At 39.5% G+C, this 16,858-nt stretch overlaps 1 protein-coding gene across 13 annotated transcripts in view; it reads left to right on the top strand.

Moving 5' to 3' along the window:
• FMNL2 (formin like 2) overlaps positions 1–16,858 on the top strand; it is a 320,067-nt gene that overhangs the window by 157,531 nt on the left and 145,678 nt on the right. The window contains exon 1 of one of the 13 annotated variants that reach the window (XM_074399685.1): positions 5,855–11,563. The exons of the other annotated variants lie outside the window; for them this stretch is intronic. Within the exon in view, the coding sequence (XP_074255786.1) occupies positions 11,513–11,563 (51 nt within the window). The 5' untranslated portion in view covers positions 5,855–11,512. Of the gene's footprint in view, positions 1–5,854; positions 11,564–16,858 lie in introns of those variants that run through there. 13 annotated transcript variants of the gene reach the window in all.

Here is a 16,858-nt window from a genome sequence, read left to right as displayed (position 1 = left end):
AAATAGCATAGTATCAGAAATATTTCTGTAATGCTTTTCAGGAAGGAAATTAGTTCAATATTTTTGGCTTTGTCAACTCAGTTCTCAATAATAGCTATGCTCTGTTGTCATTACAGTTTTGGCTTTTATCAGCTGGAGAATGGTTTTATATTAAGTGCTTTGAAATTACTGTGTTCTTGCGTTTTTATCTAAGGTTTTGTAAGTGGGGTGCTCAAATATAGTATGGGACCAGAATCTTCTTTTCCTTATCTTTCATCACTTTCCATGTTTGTTTTGAATTAATTAGCTTTGATTCAAACAAAAAAATTAGTATTTTAAAAGGTCTGGTGTTTCAGTATGTTGTTTAATCACCCCTTTTTTTTTTTTTTTTGACACTAAATTTTTCTAAAGAACTAGGCAGATCAGATACTGTTCTACTTTGCTTTATTGAGCTCTCTAAGTGAAATCTGATTTAACCAAGAAGCAATTTTTACGTGTTGGTGATAAAAAGAAAATAGCCGATATATTACTATTTTTTTTTCTCTTTCATGTCACCTTTTATATAAGGTTATTTCATTGGCTTTTTAATGACTTTCACGGAACTAGTCAGCAAGGATATACCCAACACTGCCCGACATGAAGCCAGACGTAACTGTGGGTAGAAATGGTAGACTCCTACTTCCTAGCCTTAAGGAATGTATGATCTAGTTAGGAAGTTAAATCCCAGGGGATACATCATAAACCAATGAATGATTCAAATTGGCACTCTAAGAATAAGTTCTAGATGGTATGGGGCAGCCTGTAAGAGCAATTGGAATTTAAAGAAGAAATTGTTGACGCAGTTAAGGAAAATGTTCTCGAGAAGGAGGAATCTGAGAGTTCAAATTGTTTTCTCATCAAACTTGTCCGCATTTTAGATTCAGCATTTGATAGGTAGGCTTCCAGTGTAATTTCTTTTTTCCTGTTAACATAATGAACCTCAGAATTCTGAAAAGGGAAGATACTGAGTCTTTCAAATCTCATATATCCTAACTTTTTAGAAGAATGTGGTACTATCCAAACCTCGTGTTGAAATCTGATACCCAATGTTGGGAGGTGGAGCCTAGTGGGAGATTATTTGGGTAATGGGAGGTAGGTCTTTCGTGAATGGTTTGGTGTCCTAATGCTTCTTCTTGGTGTCATCACTGGTGGTAATGAGTAAGTTCTAGCCCCAATTAGTTCATGCAAAATATGGTCGTTAAAAAGAGCCTGTCACTTCTGTTGCCATGTGATCTCTGCACACAGCAGCTCCTTTTCCCCTTCTGCCATATGTGGAAGCAACCTGAGGCCCTCAGCAAGAGCAGATGCTGGTGCAATGCTTTTTGTACAGCCCAGAGAACCACAAGCCAAATAAACCTTTTCTTTATAAACTACACTGCCTTGGGTATTCCTTTATAGCAACACAAATGGACTAAGACAAATAGTCTCCTTTAATTTGGGTTTGTAGGATAGCCAGTGTTTTAGGACCCTGTAATTTTGCTTATAAAACCATGAAAGCTTATTTCAGATATTAACAAAGCGTTTGGCTTACATATCTTATTTGCTTGGTTATGTACACAGGCTGGATTAAAAATAAAAGCAAATACAGTTTGGAAGAAAATAAAGCAAGCAGCATCCCCTGGTGAATCCCTTTAACCATTCACCCCGGGAATGTGCACAGTGCTGGCTAAGGCAGAGTGGGGTCGTTCCTCTGGAAGATGGTATGATAAATGAGGGTCACCCAAGTGTGAGGCTGGAGGAAGGGAGACTATCTTCAGGAAGCGGTGAGCTTTTCCTTTTGTATGGGGAGTGTTTTGTTGGACGAAAGTTGTAGAGGCGTTTGACCTCTGGTATTGTACATCATGTTTCAACCTCAGCATCTGACCCAAAATAACACGTATCTTTTCAGTAACTTGGAACAAAGCTGACAAAGGGCAGTCAAATTCAGAAGGAGGCTCATTGTAAAGGAATGATTATAAACTACACAAAGAGCAAAATTAGTAGGGACTCTGCCACCACAATAATAATGCTGCAGTGCTTTCAGAACGGATAGGTGATTGTGTTTTTCCTGTCTTGATTGTTTTTAAGTTTGGTTTAAAAAATACAGCTATGAAATTAAAATTTCTTAAACTGCTGCTAGTTTATCTCCTTCTAGAGAGAAAGGATATTCATTTGATTTGAGAATTGTCATTCTGGTTTCATTAACAGTTGTTTGAAGGATGTTAAAAATCATCGTGGTGAATTGGTCTTTATCCAAACAATTGCATGATAATTTTAGATTACTCTTGAAATGGGCCTCAAAACGACAAGTTAGATGTCGTGGCCATTCCCATGTACATTGACTATTGTTACAGAAAGCCCAGGGTTAACAGCCTGTTTAGAAGAGGTGACCTGGTATGCTTTTTGACTCTTGGCTCTGAAATCACATCATTGGGATCATGTGGATTTTATTCATTTGACAGATACTTATTGTGCACCTATTATGTGCCAGGGCCTGTTATGCAGAGGACAAGTAGAGTCTGCGTACAATATGGAACTACTAACACTTGAAACACACACAGTCAGCTCTTCTGTTGTAGCTCAGTTTAATAGAAGGAAAAAATTGTTTTGGAATACATTTAACACCTGGAAACTCAGCGTTGGAACACCTGATTTGTCTATGATACCTGCTTACTACTCCTATTATTCTATGCATTACAAAGCCTGAGTATGAAATAGGAGTTCAGTGGTCTTTTAGGAAAAAAATTTACTGAAAATATGCTAAAAGGAATAACACTAAGGAATTCAGGAGCTACAGGAGCTCTCAGAGCTCTGTTATTTCAGTTACTTTCTTTAAAATATTAGATACATATTATCCGTAAGTTTTGTCATATTCCTATTCTACGTAGATCATATGATCAGACAGAGGATGTAAAGACAGATGAAGATGTTCATGTTGGGCCAGACGTGGTGACTCACACCTATAATCCCAGCACTTGGGGAGGCCGAGATGGGTGGATCACTTGAAGTCAGGAGTTTGAAACCAGCCTGGCCAACACGGCAAAACACCATCTCTATTAAACATACAAAAATTTGCTGAGCGTGGTGGTGCATGCCTGTAATCCCAACTACCTGGGAGGCTGAGGCACAAGAATCCTTGAACTGGAGGCGGAGGTTCAGTGAGCCAAGTTTGTGCCATTGCACATCAGCCTGGGTGACAGAGCAAAATTCCATGTCTCTCTTGCTCTCTCTTGCTCGCGCGCGCTCTCTCTCTGTCTCTCTCTCTCTCTCTCTCTCTCTCTCACACACACACACACACACACACACAATGTTCATGCCCTAAAAGCTTTTACCTCCTAGTTGAGGGGACAGGATACACATACACACACACCCCACTATCTGCCTGCCTCCAGGAAGCATATACAAAGCACCAATTGACTAGGATGCCTTGTTTAGTGTGAAGAACTAGAGAGTGACATGGATAGCTGTTCTGATTCTGTTAGTATTCCTTAGCTTCTTTTTCACCCTAGCCATTTCACTATTAAGTTGGTAATGGTAATTCCTCATGCTTACGCCAGCATTAAGCTTGTGTATCTTCTATCATCCCATATACTTTATAGTTGGTAAGATTAATTTTAAAAGAATTTGACTTAAAAAAAGTGGCAAACTAGTACAAGGAGTTGATATATAATCTTTCTTACTTTCCTGAAATAATGTCTTACAGAATCCTGGTGTGATGATCAAAACTAAACTAAGAGAGACACAATGCTGTGAATCATTGTCCTGCTAATGCCCTTTTCTGGGTCCAGAATCTAGGTCTGGTTCCCACATTGCATTTAGTTGTTACGTCTCCCCAGTTTCTTCTAACTTGGAACAGTTACTCAGTCTGTGTTTGTTTTTCATGATTTTGATAATTTTGGTGATTACTGACCAGTTATTTCATAGAATATTCCTCAATTTGGGTTTGTGGATTTGATTCAGGCCAGGCATTTTTGGCAAGAATACCACAGAAGGGATCTTCTGTATATATTAGTGCATTATCACCACATACATGTGATATCTACAAGTCTTGTTACTTTGCTGACTTGATTACTTGGTTATGGGGGTGCCTGCCAGATGTCTCCACAGTAAAGCTATGATTTTTCTCTTTGTTATTAGTGTCTTGTCTTAGATACTTTGCAACTCTGCGAATATTCTAGTTTCATCTCTTACATTTGCTCATTAATTTTAGCATTTGTTGATTTCCTGGCTGCATTAATTATCACTGTGGTGTTTGCCAAATAGTGATTTTTAAATTTATGTCATCCCTTCATTTATGAGTTAGAATTCTGTGAGGACGAGCTGTTCCTTCTCCCTTTATTATTTATTCAGTTATTTATATCAGTATGGATTCATGGATATTTATTCTATGGGTTACAATCTCTTCTATGATTATCTATTGTGTTGCTCAAATTGTTCCAGATTTGACTATTGGGAGCTCCTTAAATTTGGCTTGTAATGTTTTTTTGACAAGTTCCTATATTTGGACCAGTTTCTTACTTTTGGGTACCATAAGATGCTCCAGGCTTATCTTGGCTTTTTTTTTTTCTTGCTCTATCCCTGGAATCAGCCATTTTTCTAAGAAGCTCTAGTTCCTCTTATTGGACAAAGGTATATAGAAACCACAGTTTGGTGCTAGATGTGCTTATCATTCATAAGATGTCAGTATTTCTAGCCCTTCTCAACAGATAGAGCTGGGAAGTCTATGTGTATACATATACATATGCACACATTTGTGTATATGTATTAAAAACCTTAGTGTTCATTCTTACTTTCCCCCTTATATGTAACTCTTTTATCTGAATGTGAGAAACCTGGCTGTCATTATCCACAATATGTTTACTTATTTGTATAGTTCTGAGCTACACACATAGTAGTTTCGTAATGCTAACACATACCCTTATGAGAAATAAATTTACTAACTAGAACATAGCATTTATGTGCATTCGTTTTTTGTTTTTAGTATTAAAATATCTACAGTACTATTGTCTAAAGTTGCTTAGGTTCTTCTCTACCTACTCTGTGCTTTTGTTGTTCATTTGTAATGCATTAGGTTCTCTTATTTTGATTAAAGTCATGTTGGTTTTATTTATCTTTAGATAATGTCAAATATTGCCACAGTTCTAAAACTTATAAATACATGAAAAGTATGCTCAGAAGGTGTCATTTCTTTCTCATCCTGTCTGACCCATTCCCATCCTCTTTCTATAGATAAACAATCTCATTACTTCTTAATTTATCCTTCCTGGATATATTTTTTACACAAATCAGCAGACACATGCTGTATTTTCTTATTTCCTTTTTTTGTACTTGAAAGGTAGTACTTTGTTGTTGCACAAAAATTGCCACAAACTTAGAGGCTTAAAACCACACAAATGTATTACCTCATAGTTTCTGTGGGTCAGGAGTTTGGGCATGGGTTAGCTGGGTTTTCTGCTCAGTCTCACCAGGCTGAAAATCAGGTGTTGGCCAGGGTTTCGATATCATCTGAGGCTTGGAGTCCTTTTCCAAGCTAACTGGTTGTTGGCAGAATTCCATTGCTTGTAATGGTAGCAGTGAAGCCCTTATCTCCAAGGAGCTGCCCCTGTGACCTCTCCATGGATTGTCTCTGAGTAGTGTCTCTACTGCTTTGAACTTTTCTGACTAATATTTTCTCTGGCTCTAGACTGTCTTTAAAGGGTGTACTTTTTTTTTTTTTTTTTTTGAGACGGAGTTTTGCTCTTGTTACCCAGGCTGGAGTGCAATGGCGCGATCTCGGCTCACTGCAACCTCCGCCTCCTGGGTTCAGGCAATTCTCCTGCCTCAGCCTCCTGAGTAGCTGGGATTACAGGCACGCGCCACCATGCCCAGCTAATTTTTTGTATTTTTAGTAGAGACGGGGTTTCACCATGTTGACCAGGATGGTCTCCATCTCTCGACCTCGTGATCCACCCGCCTCGGCCTCCCAAAGTGCTGGGATTACAGGCTTGAGCCACCGCGCCCGACCAAAGGGTGTACTTTTTAAAGGTCAGAACCACCCGGGATAATCCCCTCTTACTTTTGGCATATAATATAACCTAATCATGGGCGTGAAGTCATACCATATTCCTAATCTGCCCACAGTTAAGAGGAGGAGATGATAATATAGGACATGTTAGGACAGGTACCCAAGAAAGCAGGAATCTTGGAAGCTATCTTAGAAATCTGCTTTTACCACGTAGCATACTACAGGTAGAATTCCAAGATAGCCTCCAAATGCAAAAAGTTTGCACTTTACACAAGTATTATGAAAAAGCATTGTTACATTGTCTGTGCTTTTTCTCTATGACATAGAGTTTTTTGGCACTTAAGAAGGTTTGAATTTCTGAATTTCTATTCTAGTGTTATGTTTGTACTTTACCTTTAAAAAAAAAATACCCACAGCCACTGGTATCTTATTTAACTTTATGTTATCTGAGTTGTCAGTTTTTAAAGATATTCTTGAGTCCTTACCTATTTTCTGTACACCAATCCATGAACTTAGTCAAATTTTCAGTTTCACTCTTCCTTCTTCCATTTTTTAAGGTACTGTATATAAGTTGTGACAACATGTTGTCACATTGTTCTTTTTCAGATCTGCATTTCATTCTTCTGGCAGATTTTACTGAGGATATTGTTTTTGTGTAACATATTGTTGCTGTCTTATATCAGGAATCTCTCCACTACCACCCTTTTTCTTTAAAACCTTGAGAATACTGAGATTTGGAAGCTCATCAAAGAAAATAAAATTGAAGACAAACAAGTGTACTTACCTGAATGTTCAGAGACCTCACCATTCATGTGCATTATTGAAAACATGGCAAATGGTCCCTACTTCAGTAAGAGGCAGAATTAGTCCTTCTTCAACTTAATTAGTGAAGGAATTTGGCATCTTTGTAAACATAAAGGGCCTATGTGATTCATATGTCTTTCTGTAAGGCAATAACCAACCATGAAGGGCAAAGGGGCCCTTAGTTAATTGTAACTCGAGTAGGATGGGAGGGGTCAGTGGCATTTTAACATAGAATAACCAAGTGTTAATAAAGAGCTTTTCATCCCCAGGAGCTTGGTCAGTTGTGTTTTCTGTTAAGCCTGGTTGGGGCGTCAAAGTCTCAGTGGAAAAGTGTTGATGAGAATGCAGATTCCAGAGGATCAATATTTCGAACCTCCTTTTAAGCTCATCCTACTTGACAGCTAAAAAGCTGTTTAGGCTTCAGAAAAAGGAAAGGCACAAAAGAATGAATGAATCAGAATTTGTCTGGACATGATGTTCCTGATGATGGTGAGAAGTCCTGAGAGTTCCAGCCCTGACGCCTGGCTTCCCTCTCTCTGCAGGCCTCTGGCTGGTTGTTTTTGGAGGAAGTTGAGTGATTGGGTTGTTGTGATTCCCGATGTTGGGGATTTCATATACCACAGTTCTAGAAAGTCTTATACTCATGACTATTAGTTACTCAAGGCCAAGTAAAATCTAAATCAAAGAAATGACTAGAATGGAGAGAAGTGAGAAAGGGGATGATTTGAAAGGATTTCCTGACTGTTATAGGTCACTCAAGGCCTAGTGTAGGCGTTTTTCAAGGTCTGTGTCTTTTAGGACTGAATGGATTCCAAGTGATTATATGAGAAAGCTTGTGTGTAAATAGGTTTCTGCTGGCAGATGGTTGGCAGGCTCAATCATCAGCCTTCCAGACTTGGGATTCTAACAAGATTCTATTCTGTGGCACAAGCCTAGAATAAGCATGGTCCATATAAATACATTCATTTATGCACATATTAGCAGTACACTGAGTTCTTGTTTTTGTGATTTTGATGATCTGGTGCTTTTGGTTTTCCTAATACTGGTTCATGGAGAATTAAGTTGTATTGTGTTGCTAAAACCCCCTTTCTCATGTTCCTCTAGCCTGGAGGAAGTCTGTCTGCTTTCTCTTTTGCAGTCGGGAGATAGAGCATTGACCCCTGAAGCAATGTTGGGTTTACTTTATTAGAGCTCACCCTTGGATGTTAATGAAAGCAGAGCAGTGAATTAGTGCTGACCAGTGCAGGACAACTTGGGTGGGGGAATGTCTGAAGAGAACATGTTGTTATAGGCAACACCCAGGGGAAAATTGACAAACCACGATAAGAATCATTGGATATTTTGGGCCCACCAAGAGAGCAGGAGGATGAGAACTAAATCATCCCCTGAAATGCACTTAGATTAAGAAATCATTCTGATATTCATTCGATAACATTCATCAGAAACAAAAACAGGACTGAGCCCAGGCAAAATTTATTGGTTGGAAAAATGTCATCTTCTGTCTCGTCCTCCTCTCTGCTTAGTTCTCTAGCACCTGGTTAATTAAAACTCTGCTGACTACCTACTCAGAACCTCTTTCTTAGAAACCACCTGAGATTCTTTCAACTAAAGAATCAACCACTGTTGACCGCAGCAAATAGGTCCCCAACCTGCTACCATCCCCCAGTATCCTAGCAATGCCATAAAATGAGCATCAAGCGGGGTGTGGTGGCTTACTCCTGTAATCTTAGCACATTAGGAGGCCAAGGCCGATGGATTACCTGAGGTCAGGAATTCGAGACCAGCCTGGCCAACGAGGTGAAATCCCGTCTCTACTAAAAATACAAAAATTGGCTGGTGTGGTGGCAGGCACCTGTAATCCCAGCTACTTGGGAGGCTGAGGTAGGGGAATCACTTGAACCCCGGCGAGGCAGAGGTCGCAGTGAGCCCAGATTGTGCTGCTTCACTGTAGCCTGGGCAAAACTCCATCTCAAAACAAACAAAAATAAATGGGCATCAAAACTCAGCTGTCTACAGGAGTCCGTTAAGTCTCTTAAATTTGTAAAATCTGCCAGGATTTGAGACAAAAGGGAATGGTGGAACCTTAGCAAGCCGGAGAGTAAAGTCCCTGACCGAGGCAGGCGCCACCCGCTTTAGCCCACACTGGCAAGGCTGGCCGGTGCTGCGAGGCCTTCCAGGTTTTCATGAGAAGGTGAAAATTGGGATTCTTATATGAAATCTTGCACATTTTTCATGATGGCTTTAAAAGTTTTATGGGCAGTAAAAACAACTCTTTTGCCTTTAGTACCCTGAAATCAAACCACGTGGGCCAGTAATTCCCAGAGTCCACGACCTAATAGGCTTTTCTTAAAGCTATATGTATTTAAGGATTATCTTTTTATTTTGATGTTTTTGTCCTTGCTGTATTGTTGATATAAGAATGTAATTGCTTTTCTAAAGTGACTCGGGGATAAGGTTAGCTTTTACTTGCATTTAGTGAAACTTGAAGGATGACCTTCCCAAAAGGGAACTCAGAAAATGTCTCTGACTCTTCTAAAAGACATGTAACTTAAATGCATAATTCTTTATGAGCTGATATCCAGAGCTCCGGATGGGTTGATGGAAATGGTAATGAAGGCTCTATTCAGTTTTTAGATTTATCTTCAATGAGCAGCTGGTACAGAGGCTCCAAACCAAACTAGCCAGCTTGCCCTGATGCTGAAAAGCAAAATCCCCCAGGCTGTCCAGGGTTTTAAGTGAAAGGGTCTCAGGAATATTTACACAGAAAGGAGCGAAGAGCCTAATTATGTGCCTGGCTTTAACAAGTAAAGATACTCTGTTTCACCCTGTATAAATTTGTCTGCCTTTTTTAATTTTGAGAAATTAATTGCTAAGACTCCATCTAGAAGGAAGATGATGAGAATGGATCTTGTGAATGTCCGTACTGCACTGTTTATCTAATGGGGTCCTGTGTACCCTCTGTGAGTTAGATATTGGCAGAAGGTCCAGTATACACTTTGAATGTGATCCAAACGTTCTAGTTCATTTAAATTTCCTAAGTTATAGTTTCCTGAAAGAGAAACTGGTAACTGCATGGTAGCAAGTATGGAAACGAACCTAGTTTTCACTGTTGTGCCCTGTCATTTAACAGTAGCTTTGAGTAGTTTTAAAAGCAAGAAAATATTGATGCTTTAACTTTTTAACCCCTTATTCTTTATACCAGTCTATAGGGTAAGTTCTTCTTGTGGAGATAAACACATGGGTTATGTCGGGGCAAATGGGGAGGTGGTAACAGTGAGAATTTTGTTTGAGGATATGCTTCTGTGATTCCCTCTCCCCGTTCAAATATAGGATTGATTGTTTCATCCTTGGAGTACCTGCTAGGTACAACTCTGTTGGAAGCCTTAATGGTGAAAGCAGCATCTAGTCACTGGGTTGTTTTTAATGTGCCAGAAATTGTGCTGTGTGAAACACAGGTTATAACTTTTATTTTTCACAAAGGTCTATGAGAGAAGAATACAAGAAGGATGGTCTTCAAGAGAGGTAAAAATACTGCCTTTGGGCTTGGCGCGGTGACTCACGCCTGTAATTCCAGCACTTTGGGAGGCCAAGGTGGGCAGATCACCTGAGGTCAGGAGTCTAAGACCAGCCTGGCCAAAATGGTGAAACCCCATCTCTACTAAAAATAAAAATATTAGCTGGGCATGATGGTGGGCATCTGTAATCTCTGCTGCTCGGGAGGCTGAGGCACGAGAATTGCTTGAACCAGGGAGGCAGAGGTTCCAGTGAGCCAAGGTCGTGCCACTGCACTCCAGCCTGGGCAACAGAGCAAGACTCCATCTCAAAAAAAAAAAAAAAAAAAAAAAAAAAAAAAAAAAAACCAAAACAAAAAAGAAAGACATGCCACCTTTATTTCATTGCGAGGAGAGTGGGAGAAGAAAATACAGCAGTGTGGTGGGTTTGTGAGTTTGGTAGCAAAAAGGGGAGAGAGTTCTGTTATAAGGGGCTTTATTTTCTTCATGAGATTCAAGTGGTGAGGCTATATTGAGAGAAGCGGGTGAGGAGAGGGTATGGAGGTTGGAGGCTGGAAGAGATTGTAAAGGGTTGACCAGAAGAAGGTAGATGTTTCTGGGCAGTGTTGAGGATAGATGTTCTCTAGGCAAGTGGCAGTTGTTGCTCTGTGGCTGACTGGTCTGCCTGTTGCATGGCACTCTCTGCAGTCTCAGGTGCTTCTGTATAAGGAGGGACTAGATAGGATTCAAGAGGAATTACTCAAGACGCTTGTTCCAGATGGTAAGGCAGACTTTATTCAGGACAATCTCGATAGCCATAGGGACCACTGCAATGAGATTTTTTGCAGTGAGGAAGAGAAAATGAGCTGAATTCTGAACATAGCATGGACAAATAGAAATTTATAGCCAAGGAGAGGAGTGGCGTGAAGGTCAGTGGATGGAAAATTACTAGGAGGAAACATCAGGGCTGTGGGAGTGAAGTAGGGGAAGAGGGGGAGAGAATTCTGGCTAAAGTGATCCTGACCTATTACAGGATTCTTGTTGAAGCTGGGAGAGGATGATCAGATACCATCTGGGGAATGGGAGAAGATGAAGAACCCAATTAGCTAGTGAGGGTGATTAGAAGTAGAGGGTGGGGAATTTGGGCTAAACTGACTTAGCAGAGTTCTTGCCAAAACCAGATTTTATAAGGAGGTGTATACATGGATGTAGGAGAATGTACGGGAGCCTGACTAAAGTTTGGTCAAGCAAAACATCTTTATTACTGGTAAGTGAGTTTGTCTAGGTTTGGGGGTATGTTGGGTGGTTGTGCTGAAAAGACAGCTGGAGGAGCAAGAAACACTGGTGCAGGGTCAAGAGTGTTATTTACCTGGGCCATGGATTCTAAGCTGGGTAAGGAGGGAACTGCAGAAAAGAGTGAGCTGATGGGAGTTCTTCACTAAGGGTCAGACAAATTTGGGGAAGATACTGCATTGGGGAAAAACGGTGTTAGGTCAAGAGCCAGGATGTTCTCTCACAACTGCATCTCCAGCCTTGCTTCTAATGGGGAACTATTCACACATTCCACAGCAAAGAGCAAACAGGCTGGGTGCGGTGGTGCACACTGGTAATACCAGCACTTTGGGAGGCTGAACTGGGTGGATCACTTGAGGTCAGGAGATTGAGATCAGCCTGGTCAACATGGTGAAATCCTGTCTCTACTAAAAATACAAAAAAATTAGCTGGGCGTGGTAGCGCACCTCTGTAGTCCCAACTACTCAGGAGGCTGAGGTATGCGAATCACTTGAACATGGGAGGCAGAGGTTGCAGTGAGCCAAGTTTATGCCACTGCACTCCAGTCTGGGTGACAGAGCAAGACTCTATCTTAACAACAACAAAACTGATTTGTATGTCCTTTCTTAGGATGTCTCCTGCCTGCATGCAGGGAGTCTTCTTACTTTTTTTATTTTCTGTTTTCATTTATTTTTTATTTTATTATTACTATTATTATTATTTTTAACAAAGGTGAGGTTTCACCATGATAGCCAGGCTGGTCTTGAACTCCTGACCTCAGGTGATCCACCCACCTCGGCCTCCTATTTTTCTTTTTCTTTTTTTTTTTTTTTTTGAGACTGAGTCTTGCTTTGTCACCAGGCTAGAGTGTAATGGCATGATCCCAGTTCACTGCAACCTCTGCCTCCGGGGTTCAAGTGATTCTCCTGCTTCAGTCTCCTGAGTAGCTGGGATTACAGGCACATGCCACCATGCCTGGCTAATTTTTGTGTTTTTAGTAGAGACAGGGTTTCACCATGTTGGTCAGGCTGGTCTTGAACTCCTGTGTTGGGATTACAGGCATGAGCCACCATGCCCGGCTGTAGGGAGGCTTCTTAAAAACCTGTCTAGTGTCTCTCTGTAGCTGTATCCCATTGTGTGTGTGTGTTTTAATATATTCATGTTCAAAATTTTGAGAAATGAGTAAATGGGTTGTTTACGGAATGCAAACATCTATCTTTTGTGAACTGAGGCACTTGTTTATCAGTAGACCTAAGAAATTATGTACATATGGATCTCATCTCAGACGCTTGTAAGAGATACAGATTCCTGGGCTCAGATCTCAGAATTCCTGAATCATTGCTGTAAGACTGGGGCTTGTGAATGTGCATATCTGTGTATTAATCCTCTGAACACATGCAGAGTTCTAGAACGTGAATGCCATCATTCACGTTCATCTTATGCCTTAAATGTAGAACATACTGACATGTAAGGAAAAAGCAAAGGTAAAACCAGCAAGTTAATTTTGTTTTGAAAAGCCATCACATTTAAAGCATTGTTCTTCAGAAATCAAGTCAGAGGGATATGGCATGATATTTCTATTTATCTAAAATTATTTGTAGTATTTCTGTCCTGTGGATGTTATGAAAAGTCACACATGAGTGTGCTCATTCTTTGGGAGTCTATATTTACTAAGTCAGAAGGGTTTGTTTTTTTTTTTTTTGTCCTGAAGCACGAGAGATTTTGTGAGAAACAAAATCTTTTCAGTTTCCATTTTTAGAGAAACGAACAGTAGAGAGTCAAGTGTGAAAACTAGGCAGCCACAGCCACTGGGTTTCTTGGGAAGAAAAAATAGGGTGTTAATGAGTAAGAAATGTTGTGCATGAAGAAAAATATTAAAATTTACCTAAGGGCTGGTTGGGAGTTACAGGAAAAAAATGGATAGAATTAGAAAAAAGTTCTAACTGTGACTACTTTAAAATGAAATATGGAATTTGTCATAATTGAACAAAGGAGAATTTAGAATAAATGAATTTTCTTATAATATTTTCTTTACTCATTTCTTTAAATGAGGAAAGCCAAGTCATTATTTGGCTTATTATTACAAGTTTTTAACAACTTAGTAAAACATGCATGAAACTGTAAGGTTCAGAGCCTAGTTCATCAGTAGCTTTGGCAGCCAGATGTGCTGATTCACTGTCTACCCACACTGACTTCAGAGTCACAGGACTGTGGGTTAGAAGCAGGATACTAAGGGTCATCTGGCTCCAGCCTTGTCTTCAAGTGTCTGATAATGAGTTATTTAAAAAACTGAAATCCAGAATCATACTTCTCATTCTTGTTTAGCTATTAATAAAAACAAACATTCATACCTTGATTTCTTCAGCATGTAATTGGCTTGTAAATCAAGGTGGCTATATAATTAATCATCCAGATTGGAGGACTTTTAGAGTGAAAGGGGGCATTGTTAATAGTTATACCAGGACAACAGGCATTTTAGAATAATGCTCTATCATAAAACTAAGTTCTAGTAAATGGTTTAGAACCTGTTACAAGTGAAAAAAACTTACCTAGATTGAAGTTTATTTACCAAGGTAACTAGGGTGCTGCCTACTATGTGATACCCTGTTTACATGGAGCCCCTAGGGAAATATTTCGTTTTAATGATAGTTTCTTTAGTTGAAAACTTTGTACATTTATTTCTCAAATCAATATTGTCCAGCTGTTTTAATAATTTCTCATATGCAGCTTCAGATTAAAATTCTTTATAGAGGGCCTTTATTTTAGAATGTGGTCATTCCTGGGTATCTATGGAGGATTGATTCTGGGACCAACCTCTCTCACCCTGTGGATACCAAAATCAATGAATGCTTAAGTCCCTGATAGAGTATATTCACATAAAACCTATGCACATCCTCCCGTATACTTTAAATCATGTCCAGATTACTTATAATACCTAATAAAATACAAGTGTTATATAAATAGTTGTTATATTGTTTAGGGAATAGTGACAGAAAATCTGTACATGTTCAGTACAGATGCATTTTTTTTCCAAATATTTTTGATCCATGGTTGGTTGAATTCACAGATGTGAAACCTATGGATATAGAAACTCTACTGTGCTACCAGAAAGTAGTAATATCAGGTGTGATGGGGGTGAAGGCCGATAGTATCTAGGCTAGAGGTTTCCAAACACTTTCAGTCACAACATCTTTAGTGTCTCAATAATTTTATGGTGCCTCCTAGACCAAAAGAAAAACCTCTAACCATGCTATTTATTAAGTACTTACGTATAAACAGCTAGTTATGACCTACTAATTTAGTGGCTGTTTAAGAAAACATTACATATAAATTGTGAGGAAAAAACTTTCATTTTATTTTATTTTTTTAAGGAGAGTCTCGCTCTGTCACCAGGCACGAGGCTGGAGTGCAGTGGCGCGATCTCGGCTCACTACATGAACATCCGCCTCCTGGGTTCAAGCAATTCTCCTGCCTCAGCCTCCCGAGTAGCTGGGACTACAGGCGCGCACCACCACGCCCAGCTAATTTTTGTATTTTTTTTTGTAGAGATGAGGTTTCACCATGTTGGCCAGGATGGTCTCAATCTCGTGACCTTGTGATCTGCCCACCTCGGCCTCCCAAAGTGCTGGGATTACAGGTGTCAGTCACCGCATTCGGCCCATTTTATTCTTTTAAAAACATAATTATTACTTATAAACATGATGTGTGCAGCTATAGGGCACTTGCACAGCTTTCATACATTGAATTAAGATTGTACACACACTTCACTTCCTGTTCAGTTTTCATTTTCTCCTGTTACTTGCTTTTATCACAGCAACTGCTAAAAAACCAGTTTTGCAAAGATAAGATGTTATGCAAAGGAAATGTTACATGATTCAGGGCAGAAACTGTGGACCACCTCAGGCTAGTGGCTTGTGCAGTATCTGATTGTGAGTTTTGTTGCTTCCTTTGGAAATAGTCCCATAGCTTCCATCTAGTTCACTGTAGTGCTTTAGGGGTGTGTTGGCAGTTAATTTGGAAACCACGGGTCTAGACATTTCTATTTAGTTCCTTATATGGCTGCTAGCTAAACATCCATTGTATTTATGGCACCAGAAATTTTTATGTATGTGAGAAGCCCTGAAAGCCTTTATGCTAAAGAAATTAAGATGCTCCAACACTTTACTCCTCCCTTTTTTGAATTAGGTTGTATCATATTCTGGTACAGAATAGCTAAAGTTTATTGAACACTTGTATCAGGCACTGAGCTTGATGAAACACTTTGCATGTGTTCTCTCATTTTCTTTTTGATTTTCGTAACAGTCCCACTGCATAAAGCCTCTTCTATCAGGCTCCTCCTGAAATCCACTTGGAGTAGATACTGTCCGTATTTTACAGATGAGGAAACTAAAGTTCAAGTAAATTAAGTGACTTGCCTATGAACATACAGCAAGTAGTTTCAGTTCTATGATATAAACTTAATTTTTTAAATTTTACTTGAAGACTAGAATCTTTGTCTACAGCCACAGCCTCTTCTGTAGACACTGTGCTACCATCCATGTGTCTACTGTTGTTTCAAGAGGTACTTTCAGTGTTTCATGGTGATCCTAACAGGGAGATCTTTTTGTTCTTATTTTCAAATAAGAACACCGAGACTCAGAGAAACTTAGTTACTTGCCAGAATTAACAGCTAGTAGTTGGAATTTGAACCCAGGTCTGAGTAATTTCAAAGGTTGTAATTGTAATTTATCGTGATGACCAAAAGACATTCTAAAATTCTGGCAATATTTCAAAGTCATTAAAGAAAGATTAAGTTATGATAATATGGCTTTTGTGTTAATATATTTTGATAAATCATATTCATTTAGAAATCATGCATGGTATGTGTGCGCTTCTCTGTTAAACAGTGTGCCTGTTGCCCAGCCATGTGCAATAAACAGAGAATATATTGTGCTTATCATTTATAAATATATGTATAGAAGAGAGAGAGAATGAATGGACCTATTTGTCAGTGGGCAGCTGACTGAGATGGAACACTACAGCAATGCTGAAATGACAGACCCCTGAGATAGAATGGTGTGTAGAGGATCAGGTTTTAAAGGCTTGTTTAGGAAGGTGTATAAGTACTCAGTAGTTCCTCAAGGTGAAAATTATAGAAATCTCTTGATCCTGTCGCTTCTCTTTAAAACCTACTAAGAAAACAGGGAGTCCTGTGCACTTGGAGTTGCATTTCCCTCTGGAAGAGGGACAGATCTAAATCAGAGATATCCTTCAAGTTGGCAAACACTTTGAGTGGGAAGTAACATTAGGT

Source organism: Saimiri boliviensis, chromosome 5 (assembly GCF_048565385.1).
Source record: "Saimiri boliviensis isolate mSaiBol1 chromosome 5, mSaiBol1.pri, whole genome shotgun sequence".
Lineage (NCBI taxonomy): Eukaryota > Metazoa > Chordata > Mammalia > Primates > Cebidae > Saimiri > Saimiri boliviensis.
The sequence above is the reverse complement of the archived record's forward strand: the minus strand, read 5'-3'. Positions and strand labels throughout refer to the sequence as shown.